The sequence below is a fragment of the Psittacula echo genome (genome assembly GCF_963264785.1).
Source record: "Psittacula echo genome assembly, chromosome: 4".
In the NCBI taxonomy this organism is placed as follows: Eukaryota; Metazoa; Chordata; class Aves; order Psittaciformes; family Psittacidae; genus Psittacula; species Psittacula echo.
Genome location: NC_137738.1, coordinates 56,471,955 through 56,492,794, shown reverse-complemented (window position 1 = coordinate 56,492,794; position 20,840 = coordinate 56,471,955). Strand labels below are relative to the sequence as shown.

Genomic DNA, 20,840 nt, shown 5'->3' with positions numbered 1-20,840 from the left:
TATCATCCGCAAGTTACTCTGTCCTCACTGTGCCACACTCTTTCTATGGGGACAGAAGCTAATGTTCTAACTGCAGGAGTTAGTCTAGCAATTGGAACCCCAGGCTCTCTCTCCTCCTACTCATCTTCCTTTTTCAGACCCACCAGCAATTTATCTCCCTTTTTTGCCTCAGGCAGGCGCATTTCTTCTACCCCCCTGCAGCACTTGCACTCACTGTGCCTTGCAGACAGGTGCAGGGTTGCTGCCACTTTGAGGAGGTCAGAGAATGGAAACATGCCTCTTGCCAAGGGCAGTGAGGTGGAGCTGCAATGGGGCATCACTCCCCTCTGTTGTAGCTGCTGTTCTACAGCTCTGTGGTGGCAGCAGCTCAGCAGGAATCTGAGTCATGTTTCAAGCCAGCACAAGAAGAAGCATTAGCTGTTCAAACAGTATTCATTGCTCAAATTACTATTCCTTACCTTCTTTGGGTTAAGACCAACTAGTAGCGTCCTGTAAATGGCATCCATCCATGGGCTGTTGTCGGAATTATGCTGGATTTGAGCCAGCATAACTTGGGATCCATATCCTCCTGTTGGGCATGATTTAAAAGACATTACAGGGTTTGGGTTCCTCTATACTAAATATTAAAATATGAATGCCACAGAAATACAGGAACTAGAACAAAAGAAGTGGTGGGAGAGAGAAAGGACACACTGGGCTTAAGTTCTCTCACGTCACAGAAGAGAGGACACATGGGAGTTATGAAGAAAGGTATTGGCACAACAGGATGGTGGTAATTTCCAAAATCTTCCACTGGAGTACAGAAGTACAAAGCTTCCGTCTTACTTTCCTCCAGAAGAATTCTGTGTTTCTCCTGGCACGCTGGCAGAGGGTTAGAGTGCTAGAGGTAAATCCAAGGATGTGTAACCATCTCCAGCAGAACCTACAGACTGCTCCAAAGTCAACACCTTCCTTCCTAGTTTCATTGTTCACACTCTTTCTTAACTTGCTGTGGGTAGTATAAACACATAGTTACATGGCCATCTGTTTTAATGGAAAAAGAAAGAGGAGCAAGTGTTATTTTGAGTAGTGGAACTTATTTGTTTCTTTCTTGGTTTCTGATGTCTCACTTACTGTCTCAGTAACCTCATTTCAGTTCCTTGTGTCCTATATTTCCTGCCCTGGAATAATTGTGGTCCCTCTGTCGCTTGCCATAATGCTCTCCTTCATCCCAGCTGAGCAGATACCAATCAGAACTGAGCCAATATCCTGTTTCCACTTGGCTTTGACGATACTTACCTGCCCAAAATCCTATTTTTCTCAAGTATCTTGTGTTACCTTGGTAAAAGAGAAACCATGTTTTTCCCACCTTTCCCTTCCCTATGTCATTCAGCAAACAATCAAGGATTAATCAAGGTTCTACGCTTTGCTAAAGAAGTGAGTGCAATGTACTTAATGGGGAAAATACAGAAGGAGGAAATCAGAAACATAGGCAATAGGGCCAGGGTAAGCTGGCCTTTGCAAACCTCCAACTGGCCAGCTTTTCAAATGCTGTGACAGAAACATAAATCTGGTTTCCGTTTTGTTTTTCCCTGAGAACTAATGGCTGAATGATGTCAACATATAGTTCGTGCTATAGGGCCATCAGTGATGGCAGTAATATAGATCCCTCTCCCTTGTCCAGCAGTGGTTTTAAGGAAACTGTATCAATGCAACATCTCTGTGGTATGTACTGCTCTGTCTGGCTCTGCTCTAGTAGGTCAGCAGGTTCAGAAGCTGAAGGAGGGGCCCACAAATTACGTATATCTGTTTTTCCTCAGAAACTCAGCTCTCAAGTACCAGAAAACACGTTACTGCACACACTTCTCCACTTAGGGTAAGACTAGGAGAACAAAAATTAACATGGCAAGTAGGAGAGTTGTGGCTTTTATGGTATCTAAACCACTGTGTAAGACTGTACATAAACTGTTCTGGCATTTCACAGTAATGCAATTTAAAAAACCCCATGTTGTCCAGTCGATGTAGGCATGTTTAGTTTTCCTTAGACTTCGGGGAAAACTATCATTCTGGGTCATATATTACAAATGTTATCTTTATTAAATAATTTGAGGTCATGTGTTCTGATCAGGAGGATGGAAAAAAGCAGTTTTGATGTTGCCCAAGTTTGAAGCCTTGCATGTTAGGGCACTCTTCTGCCAAAACTCTTTATGTCATCAGTAAAGAGGGCTTGCCCAGAGTGGTATTAATAAGATAAGTAAATCAGAGGAACTTTTCTCTCTCTAGACTTCCTCTATAATGTAGGTGCCTATACTGCCATGTAAATTGCCCAAAAATGTTTTTGTCACTGACAAAAGTTGGAAAGTTTAATCTGGTGCTCATATAGGTTCATTGTCAGCAGCCTTGGTTCTTTCAACAGTATAATCTGGATTTCTTTTACTTCTGCTGACATGGCATTGCCTCTAAAACAGCTCTAGAATTAAAAGAAAATAAAAATTCAGTTGAATGAGTTTTTTCTAATTTTTTGTGGCAACATTAAAGAAAATTTAAGCCTTACCAGAAAACAAAAGTGGATTTTGGATGTGTGTGCAGTAGCTGGATAAAATAAATATAAAGTGTCACTGATTATTTGTCCCAGAATGCCAAAAGATTAAGAAGACTGACATTCTAAATTTCATCTTTACATTAGCGAGAATCCTCAGTAGTCTAAATATGGTTCAATATCTCAGGATACAATTATGAGAAAATCTACTGGTAATTGATACATGCATGGAAGAGGCATGTAATTAAGCAGTTTTGTCTTTTCTCATCTCTTACACTAGTCATTTTATATCACATAACAAAGTACACCCTTCACTGTGTTCCCATTTATGTAGGCTAACAGAGCTTGAGCCGTTTGTCATAAAAACGGATGTTGATAGGCATGCTGCTCATAACAGATCATCTGTAATTGCTACATCCTGGAATAGACTTACATTTTAAAACAAACAAAAGGGCAATGGCTAATAGCTAACTATAACAATCACCCAAAATAATATGGGAATGGCCAATGTTTTGGAGACTAGCAGGAGCGGGGAAACATAGTGCATTAGTATTTCAGAAAAAATAGATGGACTTTAATGGTTTTATCTGTAAAAAATAAAAGCTGGTGTTAAATAACTCACTTGGTTTTCCTGGGATTTGATATCTAGATGCTGTCTAAAGTCTCAGGGAAAGTTTGTCCTTATATTTGAGGTGTATTATCTTATTTTACAGAGAACAGAGGATATAGATGCGTTCTCTGGCATTTTATCTCTGACTGGCCCCTAGAGCGCTCCCCGCCAGAAGTGCGTTTTGGCTGAGGGGATCTGTACTCGTGATTCTTTCCATATGCTGCCTTGGCCTGCTCCCGCACTGAGTGGAATGATGTAATCGGAGTCGCACATTGTGCAGAAATAAGAGTCCAGTCAGATTCTGTGTTTTGGACAAAGCAGTGAAAAACTCTCATCTTTGCTAAGCCCGCCTTATAAACAAATACCATGTAGGTTCACAAATTCTGCACCCTTCTTACAGTAGCAGGAAAGATGTCCCCATGTGCAATTGCCAAACAAGAAATTTCTGGGGTTTTTTGTTTGGCTTTTTTTTTTTTTTTCTTCCACACAGTTGACACACTCTTTTTAAAGACAAGTATGTTACCAACGTATGTAAGGTGCGGGATTTGACAGTAAGCCAGGCTCGGTGGGTTTCACAGGGGAGATAATTACTGTCAAGCACGTGCAAACATTCCAAGGGAATAGCAGCAAGTAAGGAGAAGCTAAGGGAAGGCTTCAGCATAACAAATCTGTGACCTTTCTGCTATTTCTTGTTAAACAGCAATCCTTCAGCCTTCTGTTAGTCCCTGTTTATTAGAAGTATTGAAGCATGCTGTAGGACTATTGCTGTTAGTATCCAGGTAGTGCTTGGTGTTGAACAATATGGATTACAAAGTAAAAATACATAAATATAAATAATTAAATGTGTAGATAGATGTATAACTAAAATAAATTCATGTGTGCTGAGTTGAGATAAAGTGAGTCTCTGTGCTGACACCACAGAGATTTAGGGCATCTGTTTGACTCCAAATAATCCAACAGTCACCTTTAAAGAAAACTTAGGAGGGTTTTATAAGACTAAGGCATAGAAGTTAGCATAAAAGAAGCTTGATACAATGGGATAGCCTCTTACAGGGAGGAAGAAAAAGAAAAGAGTAGGAAGATGAAGTTGGTATCTGGAATATATATTATGTTAGTAAGTGAAATATCAAACCCTCATGCTGGGTTTATCTTTTTCATATGTAGCATTTAAAAATAGAAGTTGTGCATAACTGTGAAATTAAATGTCCAGCTGGATTTTGAAGAGCTTCTTTTACACCTTCTTTTGTAATTGATAGGATCTCTAAGAGATAAATAGAAACTGAAGTTCTGTGGTAGCTACAGGGAGCTCACTTTGTGACATGCCTCATATAAAAATTTGCTACAAGAACTAATCTGTTGAAATAATAACAAAACTTCTGTGTCTGCTTAATATGGCACTGAGGATTACTGAAACAGGCTCAGTTCTTGTTTACTAATGTGTCGACACAGAAGGATCATAATTAATACTAAGAGTGAGCCCAGTGTGAAAAGGACTCTCTTGTGATCAAAGCTGAAAATGAGAGAAAAGGATCTGAAAGAAGCTTCAGAAGCAGCAGAATGATGATTATACACCTATGGGGAAACAGAGAAAAAGAGGCTAGAAAGTAGATGAGTTTCCAAAGGAGTAAAGTTCCACTTGCCTTCTCAGCACGTAGGCAGTACAACCCTACTTTTATAGAAAGCTCTTAAAACTTCTGAAAAATGTTGAGACAACATTTTGTGTTGCCTTTTTTTTTTTCCATATTGGTATGAATGTAGCCCTTTCCAATTAACCACTCCTTTGGTTGTCTCCCTGTGAACTGAGCTGCAACGAACCTGAGCATGTCAGAGTGGCTGCTGCTGAAATACAACTGGTAAAGAGATAGGACAAACTTGTTTTACAAGACAAGTTTGTTTATTTCTTGTTTATTTCTTGTTTAGACACCAGAAATATAAATCATCAATGTTTCAAAGATGCGTCTTATTCTTAATGTTTTTGTTGTTGCAAATGACTGAGCACTTAAGTTATGCAGAAATGAGGTTTCTGTTTTGTCAGCCAACTAGAAAAATGTGGGAAAGGTGGAAGTTGAGAGGTTGCTTTGGATGAAACAGATTTTTTTCAAGGATTTTTCTTTCCAAAACAAAAATTGGAAGCTTCTGTTCCATTAGTGAAGAAAATATTCTATTTGAGCACAAGAAAATATTTTGGTTTGGAAGCTTTGTTAAGAAAAATACTGAAAATTTAGTCAAGTTTGTAAAAGAAGTGTTGGTGGTCTCATTTCCATTGGTTATACTCCCTCTTGGTATGTATGTTCCCTATGGACACAGAAGAATATTTCTCTCCTTTGCCTGACTGGAGGTTTAAAGCTGTATCTCCTTCCCCCAGAAGTGGGTCAGAACAATAGCAAGGGTCTGTGGAGTGCCAAAGCATTGCCATTGGGAAGGCTGTACAATTACACAATTGATTTCAAGATCAAGAGGTCAGTTGGCGCCATTACATGAAACATTTTTACCCACAATTGACATTTAATGTGCATTAATCTCTACCATGCTGTTAGCTGTCTAAGATAATTGCATCAAAATGTACTAGAGGGCTGTCCTTCAACTAATTTTCACCTGTCTTTAGAAAATACTCATTTCCTTTGCATCCACCTAGTAAGAGTGAGAGGTTCAGTACTGAGGAGGGAATACTGACATGCTTCCTTCAATCATTAGCTTAATCTGCCCTCAAACTCCAGGAGCTATTCTGCAGTAGGTAATTTGTCATTTGAGTGTTTGGACCATTAAACTTCAGGGTGTGGATTACTCGTGTAATATATGTGTCAGGATGTGCTTAATGCTTCATTTTGCATGCAGTGATGCCATATTACTTACTGACCTTGAGGCCAGAAATCAGATCTCTCAGTGCCTGGAGGGTATTCTGTTTCTCAAGTTAGAGAGTGTTATTTTCCTATTTGCTTCAACTTGATTTTACATTCTGGATACAAAATGAAATAAAGGCGATTCTAAACATCCCTCAAGCCATGATCATGGAACTCGATTAAGCATGAGAGTTTGATTTAAATCCTGCCTTGAACTCGGCAGAGAGTATTTTTTCCCTGTTGGCTTATATTTCTTAGAGAAATGCTAATATTTCTTGCTTCAGTAAGGAAGTAGTTAGTAGTAGACAGAAATGAGGGAAAAATAGAGACAGCTATTTCTGCTGAGAGAGGAGACATTAATGTTGTCGAGAAATTGAGAGGTTGTGCTAATTCTACTACAATATTTCTTGTTGGTTTTGTTGTTGTTGTTGATACTGATTTTCACTTCCCATCCAAAATTGTATACAATCAGTATATGTATATAGAGCACAGAATCATATTTAGTGGAAGTGCTATGTACACTCCTAGCGTTGGACATGCATTGCATGCCTGATGGTTCTTGACATCATAAATTGATGACTAAAAAAGAACTGGGTCTTAACTCCCTCTTCAGTTGCACTGTTCATTGCAGAATGTGGCAAATCTAAAACAGATAGGCATGTTGCAACATGCAAAAATTCTCAGCACATGTAGGAAAAGCATACTACTTATACATAATACCAACCTTATCCATGATGTCCTTATTTATCCAGTTTCTTCATTGAGGATTTATATCAGACTCTTAATGTTTAAAATAAAATAACAAAAATATTTTATATGATGCAGATGAAGAGAACTTGAAAGAATACCCAGGCATCTGTTTGTCCTGTGCCATTCACAGAATTTGTCCAGATTACAGTTCTTTGTGCAGAATGGTGCATATGACTTAGGATGTTTATGGCATTTAATCATTAGGCAGGAAACCATCACTTTTGCTCTTTTACAAACCTTCTCACATTTCCAGATAAGGACCTCTTCCAAATACAGATAGATATAGGTATAGAAGTATAAAAAAAATACTTCGGGGTTGGTTTTTTTTACTCTCCATAGGGATGCATTTATGGTTTAGCTGTTACTTTAAAATACGTTTTGGAACTTTTGGAACAGTTGTCTGCTAGGAGTGCTTATGTTTGCAACTAAGTAGTTGCTCTATACTAAAGAATCCATTATAGATGTTTTTATTTACTTTGGATTCTTTTTGGTAACATCTGATACCTTTAAAAGACCAAAGAGGCTAATGCAACATTGAGGTTAAGGTTACTTGCTGTCTTTAGACACAGTTAATTGCTAAGCTGAGGTTCATAGTGTCTGATGTTAAGTTTTACTCCTGAGAGGCTTAGAAAATAGCTGTTTTCTGCCTGTTTTCCAATGCAAAGCATTGGCATGTTTTTACCTATCTTAATTTGTAAATACAGACAACTCTTCTTCAATAATTCAGAGCAGAGGAGTTAATAGGTTGTTCTGAAAACTTTTTTTCACATAATGTGTTCAGTGCTAGCCTATGGTATCATGGTTTCCCACAGTTTATCAGCCAGGCTGTTTATCAAATCTGACACTAGAGATACGTTTGAAAAATGAGAGTGTAATTTAGATACATAAAGCATTTAATGCTTGCTACTTGACCATTCTTCTTGTGAATCATTTTCCACACTGTTTGGTGTACATTGCTTGTTCCCATTGAAATTCGCTTAATGGAGGTGCCCTGATTTGTATCAGCTGAAGAGTTACTACTTCAAGAGGGTTGCATTTTAAGAACAGATGTTGACTGTGGTTTTGTATGTTTAGAAATGAGGGTCTTTAAATTGTCATCTTTAATTTTCTCTATTCCTTGTGTGCATCTCCTCTGTTAAACTCTATACAAGACTTACTATACAAATCTCTTTTATACTATAGAATTTGATGCAATATTGCATTTGAAACGGAACATAAAGTTAGCATACATCTTCAAAATGAAAGTTACAATAAATCAGTTCCACTGTCAAATCTCATTTAAGATGAAGGCACGTAAAGATCATTAAATAGCTTTAAGCACATTCTAATTAGCAATTTGTAGTCTGTTACAAGGAGACTGAACTTTGAATTAAATGTTTTAAATTCTGTCAGTTTTTTTCTTCCACCTAATATATAGTTTAGCCTCATTTTGTAACTGTTCCAGACAGAGGCCTTTAAAGTGATACTTCCTGTACCCATTTGAACTGTGATTTCTGAATGTACTATAGTTTAGTGACAAGCAAAACTAAAAATATTTTGGAAATTAGGATTCATGGTACAGCTGGTTTAAGGTATGTTCATGTGTCAGAGGATTTCTGATAGCAATCAGGGTGCTGTGGTGTTGCATATCATCAGCATAGAATGCAATTTTACGTTTGCATACAAGACTACCAACATTTTAAGAACTTTTTCCATGATAAGAAAAGATGAAAATGCAGGAATAGAGACACAGAGGATTAATTGAGATTGACAGATAACCACTTAACTCAGATTTTCAATTTTTGTGCCTCAGTGACACAGTATAAATAAATCTGGAGAATCAGAAGAGTTGCTTGACCAGTTCAGCTACATTTTCTTCCAGTTTACCTGGAAATGCAAAAAGAATGAGCATCTAGGAAAAGCATGTAAATGTTTTGTGTTACAGGTCTGTAATTTTTAGCAAAAGAATTAAGTGAAAACATAAGTAAGATATTTTCCTATACCTGGCTGGAAGTCTTCACTAGTAAGTTTAGATTTTGGACCAGAAAAATGAATGTCAAAGAGATGTTCCTGACATTGACCACAGAGAATGCATGTGGAGATGATGAGTAATAAATTTCTAGAACTTTTTTCCTGATGCTTTGACAGTTACTTGTTACCACACTTACAGCTGTCTGTCTTGTATTGTTCACAGCCATCTTCTGTCAATGCCTGTCTGCTAACCAAGAAAAAAGTTGGGCAAACAAAAAACTCTAGTCCAATAAAACCCCTGGTTCAAATCCTGCTGATCAATGCTGAATGCATTCATGTATTTAATTAAAACTCTGTGAGGTAAATATTTCATTTTGAAAAAAGATAAACTGAATGCATAACTTCACTCAGCAGAAAATGGGATTGTAGCTTCAAGAAGGTGAACATTTAAAAGTGTTGGAAATTCAGCTAATCAAATAGCCTACAGAGACTTTCCTTACATACAGGTGTGAATGTGCCAAGTTAATTTGAGGTTTTCCAGTGATGTTAGAAATGCTGAACTAAAAGTTAAAGGTCATTTTTCTCACTCATATATGTGGTGTTTTACCATAGTTGCAGTGCCCTGGGCTGATGGTAATAATTTTTAAGTCATTCATTCGTGCATTTTGAATGCGAATAAATGTTCCTAGAGCAGAATGAGGATTTTTTTTTTTAATCTTGCTCTTTTGGTCATCTGGTCACATTACTTCTTATATAAATTAAGATGAAATCATATTTATAGTCATAGTTAAAGCAGGGAAGGTGCATGTCTTCAGGAGCACAATACAATTTCCACTGATTGCACTCTCTCATCTCAACAATTTAAGATTCGTTTCTGTAACAAAAGATATATTGCAAAGAAAGTGACAGAAGGGAATAGCTAGGAAAACAACTGATCATTGTTCAGTCTATCAAAGATTTTTTTTCACTAGGTATTCCCTCATATTTTCTTTTCTGTAGAACCATGGCCTTGAAGTACTGTAAGTACTGTAAAACTAGTCTTTGATACACAATAAATGCTTGATTTAAGAGAAATATTTGTTCTACAGTACCCCTACCTGCATTATGAATTTTCTTGGTACAAATTTACTATTTTGCAAAGTTCAGTGTAATCATTGGATACAAGCAGGTAGTTCCTATAAAATAGTTTTGAGTAGTGGCATCATTTTACCTCTGTTTTATGTTAAATACTGGAAAGAAAAAAAGAAATGGTATCAGAGACTTGGTAAGTAGCTCGCTACTGTGTTAAAATTCAGCATTAATTGCCTAACTTAAGAGACATCAAGTCATACACAACTCACAGTACAATCACAGAGAAAAAGAAGTAGGTGAAACTCAATTAATTGGCATCTTTCTTTATTGACAGGCTAGTGAAGGATGCCCCATGGGATGAAGTCCCTCTTGCTCACTCCTTAGTTGGTTTTGCCACTGCGTATGACTTCTTATACAGCTATCTCAGCAAGACTCAACAGGAGAGATTTCTTGAGGTAATTGCCAATGCCTCGGGATATATGTACGAAACATCATACAGACGTGGATGGGGCTTCCAGTACCTCCACAACCACCAGCCTACCAACTGTGTGGCCCTGCTGGCAGGAAGCCTTGTTCTGATGAATCAAGGTATGTGCTAAACCATAGGAACGTTTTTCTGAAGTGTATCAACTCAATCAGCTATTTATGCAGCAGAGTTCAGGAACTGATAGAAATGCTTCTGAGACTACAGCAGTAATGGGTTTGTTCTTTTGCTGCTTAGAAAAATATAGTTTACTGACTAGAAAAAAACATCTATGAGCAGATGTACAAGGTATAGTATATATGGATATATACCTATGTATATAAATCCAGTTTTCTAAATGATTCTGAAATTCTTGCCTCATTGTTTATAAGAATTAAAAATCCCCTTGTGTATAGTCTGTCTAGCCCAGATTTACACACAGGGTCTTCCAGGTAGATTATCAGTAAAGAGTGATGCACTTGGTTTCCTTACACAATATATTGAGAAAGTCAGCAGTTAGGAATACCCCATGCTCTGAGCTGGGACCTAGACAACAGGATAACCTGGAATTTCATCCAAAACTTCTGTCCTGTCTCCCTGAGAGAGCTGTAAAGGTGTAACTTTATCCATTCAAAGGCCACAGCTCGGGACCTCAGAACAGGTTCTGTTCTGTGGATATAGGCAAGGCTTTACCTTTATTCCTCTGAACTATGCCATTGCACCCCCCAACCTTCTTTCAAGAGGTGTCTGCCAGATGTCATCTCCTTCTTTGCTTCAGGAACTTAAACTTATACTTCCCAATTCCCAGGTGGATAACCTTTCCAGTGACTTTTGGCTGCTCTGCCTGGAGCTATTCCTCTGCCCCTGCTGAAGTGATACTCTGTGTAAACAAGAATTCGAGCCATAGTCACAGAGTCAGAGAGCAGATAAGACATCCTGACTTTAAACCCCAGTGGTACTTTAGCTGAGAGATGGAAGTCATGGAGCCAGCTTCTGCTTTTATGACAACATGTCAGTACTTTGTCAAGTGGTTATTTAACATGTGCTAGAAGTATTTTGAAAACATGATGCCCAATGGAACTATTTACTTGCTGCAAGTCAAGGAAAATCTAGTTTCTGGGTGCTGATGGCATTGCCAATCTGCTCAGCCTTGCCAAGCAAAGGCGCATCTGCACATCATTGGATCTTTTGGATATCCAAAGAAGTGTGACAAAAAACTGCGGCACTCGCTATTTAGGGGAACATCTTTTGTCAAGTGTTTGTCAAAAACAAGCTCATTCCCCAATGTGCATATGTTGAAAAGCAGCAAAAGTGTATGTGTAAGGTACTCCCTTTCCTCCTGTCTTGCCTTCCACAAGTTGAAGACTCAGACCATATTTATTCAGTGGGTTTTGCTAAATTCCTCATAATTCCATCCTTCCCCAAGCCTCCATTGCTGCAGAAAGCCGGCAGTTTGCAAGATGACTCTGCTTTTCATTAGAGTGTAGATCATAAGTATGCTTTGTGCCAAACAATGATAACATCACAAATAAAGCCAGACAGTATTTCTTTCACCAAAGGTAGGTGGGGTTTTTTGATGGGGGGCAGGAGGCAAAGGCAAATAGAGCAACACTTGAACAATTTGAAAATAGTGGTGGTAATTCAAATGAAAATAAATCAGAACAGATTGCATATTTCTAAATGAAAAAAAAAATCAGTTCTTTTCAATATAGAGCAACTTTATGAAAAAAAAAAAGACATTTAAGCCTAAAATTAAAAAAAAAAAAAAAGGGTTTTAAAAATTTTTCTTTCCAAGATGAAAGGTTTTTTCTGAAGGAGAAAAAAAAGTAGGGAGAAAGGGAGTGAGCATAGTATTCTTCCTGTATCAGATGCATAGCAAGTGCAAATAATGTATCCTAGTGTAAAACTTCCTCCCAAAAGGTTTAAATTCCAACTAATAATTTTAAACAGAATTGAGCTATTGAAGCATGCAGAGGCTAAATATCCAGCTTAAAAATATGTAAACATTGTAATGGGAATGAAAAATGAAACTTATTAAAATGAATTCTAGACACACACATAGTCTTTGTAGTGATATTAAACACTCAGGTATTCAAAAAAGAAACTTGAGTAAGGCCTAACTTGATACAGATACTGCTAATTTTAGGTGAGATTTGTTCTGGTTTGTTGTATAGCCTGACAGAGTGTTGAGTCTCTTACTTTTTTCATTGCTCCTTTAATATACTACAAGCATAGGTTTAAATCATAGACATACACTAAATAAACAGAACACATATATGTTGGTAAATGCATATATTACAATGGTAAATGCACTGTGCTGAGCTATGGAAAATACCATTCTTGCTAGTGCAGTAGTCAGAAGCTAGCTGTTGTGGCTGTTATGTCAGAAGGGAAAACAAGAGCAGAAGCATTTAGGGTTTTATTTGAACAGACCCCTGTGCTGCCAACTCCATCAGAGTAATGAAGCATCGTCAAGATAGCTGTGAGTAAAGTAAGTGGAAGTAAGTAGCATCACCTGTCCCTGTTGCTCAGGGCTTTCCCATCTTGGTTGATTCTTCAGTAGAAATACCACATTAGATTCAGGTTGTCTGTTTAACTTAGACTTCACAATTTTTTTGTCTCTGTTAACTGAGCAGGATTTGGCAGCCTTGACTAGGAGGATGTCTGAATTGCTCATCAGTCTTCTGAGCATAAATGCAGTCTTAAGTAGCAGCTTTGAATGTAGCTCATACTCCCTTATGCTGGCACATGTTCTTCATTCAGCAGGCACCACTTTACCACGTAATAGGGTGTAATGTATGCCAGCTGAGCTCTGCTGTACGGTGGAAATAAGTCTGGTTAAGTCTGTGCCCAGACACTTTGAGATGGGTAGACAGACACTAAGTTGCCATATAGAAGTACAAGGCAGTTGATCTCTGGTGAGCCCTAACCTCTCTTGCCAGTGAAATCAAAAAGAAAATAAGAGCAGGCACGTAGCCTTTCCTCTGCTGGGATCCACATACTGACTTCTGCAATACAGAAGTGCAGTACTGAAGCTGTCATCCTTGGTGAATGCAGACAAGCCTTGGGAAAGTCTTGTCACAACCTATTCCCAGCTCCTGATACGTGTAGGGCAGACCAAAATAGCAAGATCTCTGAGAGATTTTTCTTGAAAATAAATATAACTGTTTAGGGCTTGTGTATGTGGAGGCTGAAAGTTAACCTAGTTGGAAAATTAATTTTATTCTGGGAATGAGGAATCTGTATTTGGAATTTACCATGCAAAATTTTTCCAAAATAACTTCTATTTGGATAACCCTTTAGGTTGTCCAACAAACTGTAAATGTAAGTAGAATGGAGCATGTCTTAAAATAGAGCAAATTAGCAGAATATCAGTTAACTGCAGCTCAAATATGAACGTTGTATTTTTAAAGTCTGAGGATCTCCTTACCACACTGGAGATCATGACAGTGAAAAATGACTGATCAGAATATTTGCATTATTGGAGCCCTCTAGTGGGGACTTTACGTTGTTTTCATACAGCTGTAATTTTAAATACAATAAATAGTCTTGGCATGGCTGTTCCCTTTTTGCATGTCTTGAATGCATTAAGGAAACTTTCCTTTTAAGATGGAAAGCATAATCCCACATAATTAGCAAAAGGTGTTTGATAATTTTTCCCTGCTCACGTAATCTCGCTTTGCTGTGTTTAAGTACAGTGTTTTTACACCCTAGAACTACAGGGACACATGTGGCAGCACTAGGCTGTATTATATACATTTTATATAGATTATATATATATATTATATATATTATATATTATATATATACACATATATATATATAATATTATATACATATTATATAGAGCTTTGGATTGCAGATTACTTGCTGTAACGGATCCCACTGTGGGAGTACAGGTGACATAATCTTTGATCTGTAGTGTTGTAATCAGATTTGCCAACATCTTTCTCTTTCAGGCTATCTTCAGGAAGCTTACTTGTGGACCAAGCAAGTGTTGGCCATCATGGAGAAGTCAGTAGTCCTGCTGCAGGAGGTCACAGATGGCTCCCTTTATGAAGGCGTGGCTTATGGCAGCTACACAACTAGATCGCTGTTTCAGTACATGTTTCTCGTCCAAAGGCACTTTGATATCAATCACTTCAGCCACCCCTGGCTCAAGCAGCACTTTGCATTTATGTACAGGACTGTCCTGCCAGGTAGGTCCACTGAGTGAATGAAGATGACTCTTGTAATTCTTGAAGCAGCTGTAAAGTTCATACTTTGAAAAAGGTCATTTGAAAAATAACTTTGTACTTGGATTTTTTTAAAATAACCTGTTCCTTGGATTTTACTTTCATCATTCATTGAAACAGCAACATCCTTGTTTAGCACTGCTTACTAATGATCATTGTTTATTAAATTCCAGCTTTTAAAACCAGTGAAAAGATAGAAATATCATTTGGGAGAAAAAGCAGTCCTTTACAATTTGATTTCTGGTTTTTGAAGTTTGAAACAGACCTATTTCTGGGGGCTTCTGTTTGGAAAATAATGTTCTTCAAGATTCATATTGATATTTTTGTTTGTCAAAAATCATCACCCTAAAAGATTAGGTGAAAGAAACAGCAAATGATGAAGCCACGGTAAAAGTATCAATAAAGTGTACGGAAGTTTTACATGATCACCAGTTTTAAAACGGATTTTTATAGCTTATTTATTATAATATTTTTCTTCTGGAAAATGTCACTGAACCAAATTATAGGTTTCTCTGTGCAGTCCAGGGGTACATGAACCATTTTCTTTTGTCAACGTAAGAGTTAAACAAAAATATATGACTCAATAATAGGTCAATCTTGCAGACTTTTTAATATTTCTGTTCTCTTTTTGGATCTCTCTACTGCAGTGAGTTTTAGCATCTCTGATTTGAAGTCTTAGTTGTGACTGAAAAATGGAGATGTACAAATACAAAACCAGTTATAAGTTAATAAATATTGCTGAAACCTTCTAGCTTTCAGAAAAGATTGGAGTTTAAGCAGCGTTTCAAGTTTTTGATGATGGTTTTCTGTTGCTTATTTGCAGGAACTTATACTGTTCCTAGTTAAAAAGACTGTGATAACTTTATTTTGGCTATAAGAACCTCAGATCTAGCCACGAATGTAAGGGGGTTGAGTGCAGCTTTAGCATGCCAGTACAGGGACATAAGGAATTGTGCTGACTCCGTGTGAAACCTCAGGCATTTACTGGGGATCTTTTCCTAAGAGCAAAGTGAGCTCATGCTAGCTGGTTTAGGGTGAAGCTGATTTATTTTACCTTGGGGTAAAATAAATTACCTCTGTTTTCTTGGTTTGGAAAGTCTGGATTGACATAGGAAAAAAGAAAGCTATGAACCTTTGCCAGATTTGAGAGAGAAGAGGAAGTGGATGGGACAGTGCTGCTTACATTTTCTGTAATACTTTGACTGACTGTAGCTCAAAGCCAAAGAAGAAAGGTGAGTATTCAAGTTAGCTACAGCAGAAGGAAACAGCTCCTGTGTAACCTGTTTACGGTTCATTTACAAGTAGGTCTATAAACATCTGAAAAGGCTGCTTCTGTTTGTGTCTATTTGTACTGCTTGGCTTCACCGTCATGCTCTACAAACACATCTTTGTACATTTATTTGTTCTTTCTTACATTCCTTTTCACTTTTTCCCAAGGGTTTCAGAGAACTGTGGCCATCGCAGATTCCAACTATAACTGGTTCTACGGGCCAGAGAGCCAGCTGGTATTCCTTGACAAATTCGTCATGCGCAACGGCAGTGGGAACTGGTTGGCAGAGCAGATCAGAAGGAACCGAGTGGTGGAGGGCCCGGGGACAGCATCCAAAGGGCAGAGGTGGTGCACTCTCCACACTGAATTTCTCTGGTATGAAAGGGAATGAGTGGGCTCAAAAGGAACCTGACAGCTGTTTGCTATTGATGATAATTCATTATCTTTATATTTGTACTGTAGAAGCCAAGATTAAGCTGGGCATGTGTGTCTAGTCATTTGGCTCAAAAGACTCCTTCACTTAGCATTGATGCACAGTATACGTTGCTACAGGGAACACCTTGGTCTTGTCTTACATTTGCTTTTTCATTTTCTTTCTGTTGTCTATTGCTTTTATAGAATACAAGCAGTTCCAAAAGGACTGAAAACTTGTTTGCATGTATTTGGTTTGTTTGGTCTATTCTTGTTATTTTTAATCCCGTTGTGTTCTGTCATAGTTAATTAGGTGAATATTTAAAGCATAGTTTTCTTCTGAAAGCTCTAAGTAGTAATATAAACTTTCTTTTAAAAGCTAAAGTAATGTAAGCAGTAAGGCTACTATTAGTTGTTCTTGCACACTACTTCATATGTTAGGCCCAGAAAAAAACATAATAGATGACTAGATCCATATTTCCCATGTAATTTACAGCTCTGCTTACTTGTATGTCAATCTTCTAAAGGTAAGAAATGAAAAAGACCCAAGATGCTCTAGATATGCATATAAACTCCCTCAGTCCGTGAAGACAAGTGTATTTCCAAGGAGCCAGTGTAGCTCCATTTCTCTCTCTCAGAAGAAAAATATCACTGAATAGATACTGTTTTGCATTTATGATATGCGTATAACAATGCATGTTTATTAGGCTCCAAGCACCCTTAATATTGTTATTTGCAAAATATAGAATCTCTCCTCTACAAACCCATTCTAACATTCTTTTCTCCTGCATCTCCATGGAAATCTGGGGAATTTATACTTATAAAATACTTTTTGTTGTCAAAGGGAAAGAAATTTTCTGAGAGCACATGAATATATGAAAAGAAAAAAAGATAAAAAGAAAAAAAATATCTGAATATTCCAACAATTGCCTTTTCCCTGCACTGCAGTGTTGCTCTTGTGGTGGACATGGCCATTTGAATTAGAGTCTCAGGAAAGAGGTTTGGTTTTGGGGGAATCTCCATCAAGGAGCACTAGATACAGAGCAGGCTCCCGTACTGGTTGGGATTATTCAAAGCCTTATGCAGGACATGAGCTGTGATTGTCCAGGTCCTGACAGGGGCTCCTGGTTAGCTGTAGAGAGGATGTAGAAATGAACCATCTAACAGAAGTATTGCAGAGCCTAATGACGGTTTTGTTTATTTTGGTTGCTTAAAAACAATACCAGAAGGTTAGGATTTGTTTTCCATGGTTGTTTTGAGCTTTTTGATTATTAACTCCTGTAGATCAAATAAAAAAATTATGAGCCTTGTAACCTTTTCTGGAATTAAAACTTCATTTTAAACCAAATGTCTTGTATCTTACAATTTACACAAGAAAGCCATGCAAGTTTTTCTTCAGCTTAGTTGGAGAAGGGAACTAACATACACTAAGTGATATAAATCATAATAATTTATCCTTTAAAATGCCTGTTCATCAATTCTTAGTTTATTGCTAATTCTGTTTGGAGACTATGCACTTCTATAATCATCAACTTGGGGAAACAGGTAATCTGCTTTTCTTGGTGAAATAGTCAAAAAATAGGTGCAAATGTTGATGTCTAGTGCAAAATAAACAGTGTCTACAGCCTGGTCGTAATGCACATTTTTAAAGATTTGTATTGCAGTCAGTAGTTTTATGATATAAGACAAAATGTAGCTAGTCTGAAATTAGAGGTACTCTTATTTTCAGACTGCAGGAGGATTGCTTCCTTTAAATGTGGAGCAGATGCTTTCAGCTATTGTTCTGTAAAAAGCACATCACAAATTTGAGTAGGGATTACTATGATAAATACCATTACAACTATACAGTTAGTTCAAGCAGGAAGCACGTGTGGGCTTTATACTGTTAGCTTGCTCCTTGATGTAAATATGGAATCAGTTTTTGAATTTAGTACAGGTGCTGATAATGGAATTAGTCAAGTGATTTATAAACCCATTTTCCTTGTCTTTTTGCCAGGTATGATGCAAGTTTGCGCTCTATACCTCCACCAGACTACGGGGTTCCTAAGCTGCATTATTTTGAGGACTGGGGAGTAGTAACCTATGGAAGTGCTTTGCCAGCTGAAATCAACAGGCCTTTCCTTTCCTTCAAGTCAGGAAAGCTGGGAGGACGTGCAATATATGATATTGTTCATAAGAACAAGTACAAAGAGTGGATCCGGGGGTGGAGGAACTTTAATGCTGGCCATGAACACCCGGACCAAAACTCCTTTACTTTTGCTCCCAATGGTGTACCTTTCATAACAGAAGCCCTGTATGGGCCAAAATATACTTTTTTTAATAATGTGTTGATGTTTTCTCCTGCCGTGTCCAAGAGCTGCTTCTCCCCATGGGAGGGGCAGATTACAGAAGACTGTTCCTCAAAGTGGCTTAAATATAAACATGACTTGGCTGGTGACTGTCAGGGACGAGTGGTTGCCGCCATGGAAAGAAGCGGAGTGGTGTTTATCAGGGGAGAAGGAGTGGGTGCATACAATCCTAAACTGAAGCTGAGAAAATTGCAAAGAAACCTCATACTTCTCCATCCCCAGCTTCTTTTGCTAGTGGACCAGATCCATCTAGAAGATGACAGTCCCCTGAAGGCAGCAACCAGTTTCTTCCACAATGTGGATGTGCCTTTTGAAGAAACAGTTGTTGATGATGTCCATGGGGCTTTTATTAGGCAACGTGATGGCATATATAAGATGTACTGGATGGATGACACTGGCCACAGCGAGAAAGCTACCATCACCTCAAGGATGTATCCTCGGGGCTACCCTTACAATGGGACAAACTACGTGAATGTAACAACCCTCTTGCGGCATCCCATCACGAGGGCCATTTACCTTTTCATTGGGCCCTCTGTTGATGTGCAGAGTTTCACCGTCCATGGAGATTCCCCACAGCTGGATGTTTTCGTTACCACCAGTGAGCATGCCTATGCAGTGTACCTGTGGCCTGTTGAGGATGGGTCCCGCTCTGCCTTTGCACAGGTTATTGCTGACAGACAGAAAATTGTCTTTGACCGAGCCTCTGCCATTAGGAGCTCTGCAGTGCCAGAAGTGAAGGACTACATAGGGATTGTGGAGAGGAACCTGCAGCATTTTAAACCTGTTTTCCAGCAGCTTGAGAAGCAGATTTTGTCTCGTGTACGTAACACGGCTAGCTTTAGGAAGACCGCTGAGCGCCTGCTGAGGTTTTCAGATAAAAGACAGACAGAGGAGGCCATTGACAGGATATTTGCAATCTCACAGAGGCAGCAGCAGCAACATGGCAGAGCAAAGAAAAACAGAAAGGTAGCCAAAGGCTACAAATTTGTTGATGCCGTTCCTGACATTTTTGCACAAATTGAGGTAAATGAAAGAAGAGTGCGACAAAAGGCACAGACTCAAGCGCAAAAAGAGTTGCCTATAGATGAAGATGAGGAAATGAAAGATCTTCTGGATTTTGCAGATATTACTTATGTGAAGCACAAAACTGGGGTGTCAATCAAAGGCCGATCAGAGCTAGCACAGATGGTGACAACTGCTCGCAGTAGTGCCCCATCAATATCAGCTTCTTATACCCGTCTCTTTCTAATCCTCAACATTGCAATTTTTTTTGTCATGTTAGCAATGCAGCTCACATATTTTCAGAAGGCCAAGAGACTGCATGGCCAAAGATGTCTGTATGCAATACTTTTAGTAGACAGCTGTATATTATTGTGGCTGTATTCTTCCTGTTCCCAGTCACAATGTTAGCAGAAGACCTCAACTAGTCGACCAGTTTATGGTCATATATGTCTATGCAAAAGCATCAACCCTAATAGGGCCAAAGTTTATCTTCTTATTTCTGAAACATTCCAAAAACAGCTGGGGGAAGGTTGGTTTCAGACCAGAAGGGATGGAGGAATAGCACAAGCAATGAATATCTCAGAAAACTAAGTACTTAATAAGTACTCCTCTTTTGTGTTTTGAGTCAGGCCTTGCATCTGAGGGGATGTTACGCTTTTTTCATCAGAGTTCAGTAATGTAAAGATGTAATTAATTTTTTTATGAGGAGAGCCCTCTTACTAGATGCGTTTCTAAGGGCTTTTTTATACAGAACTGGGTTTGCATTTAGTGAGTTTTCATTTCAGGCTGCTATGGACATTCTCTTAAGAAAAGGACATTCAAACACAAGTATATGAGGCAGATCTTAGCAGTAGACTTAATTTCTCACTGCCAAACCAAAGAATGCTTCAATACGGTACACTCCTGTATAATTATTGCAGATCCTTACATCATGTCATCTCTTCCATGCTTTACTATCTGGGATGGTGGGAAAAGGCAGTCGTGTCAGTACTTGCCAGGTGAAAGGCACAACAGTAGTAGGCAGTAGCAGAAGGCAAATATATGGCTAACTCAAAGTATAAAGGAACACAATTCTCAGGAAAAAAACCCCAACCTTTTATTTTTCAGTCAACTGTAGACTGTAGAAGGATAAATACTGTAGGGTCTGTTCTCAATTTTACAAGGCAGCATTTCACAAAAGCTTTCTGTAGTTTGAAGAACATCTTAGTAGGAAAAAAAATGTCCTATATCACTGCCCTTCAATATGCAATTGTAAAATACAAACAAAAACCAAAGCGATCCTGTGGCAACCTCAGCAATTGCAGTATGGAAAAAGAGGTATTAAGGAAGTATTTCATGTCTTTTTGCTGTGCACGTGACTAAAACCAGAGGG

The 20,840-nt window shown here is 38.2% G+C and overlaps 1 protein-coding gene across 2 annotated transcripts in view; it reads left to right on the top strand.

Annotated features, from left to right (window-relative positions):
• Positions 1–20,029, top strand: part of LOC308220632 (dermatan-sulfate epimerase) — a gene marked incomplete at its 5' end in the record, with an annotated part of 182,639 nt that extends 162,610 nt beyond the window's left edge. For both annotated transcript variants that reach the window (XM_080616878.1, XM_080616879.1), the window contains 4 exons: positions 10,074–10,327; positions 14,162–14,401; positions 15,875–16,082; positions 18,115–20,029. In XM_080616878.1, coding sequence (XP_080473004.1) covers positions 10,074–10,327; positions 14,162–14,401; positions 15,875–16,082; positions 18,115–19,876 — 2,464 coding nt within the window. In that variant the 3' untranslated portion in view covers positions 19,877–20,029. The remainder of the gene's footprint in view (positions 1–10,073; positions 10,328–14,161; positions 14,402–15,874; positions 16,083–18,114) is intronic.
• Positions 20,030–20,840: the final 811 nt, after the last annotated feature.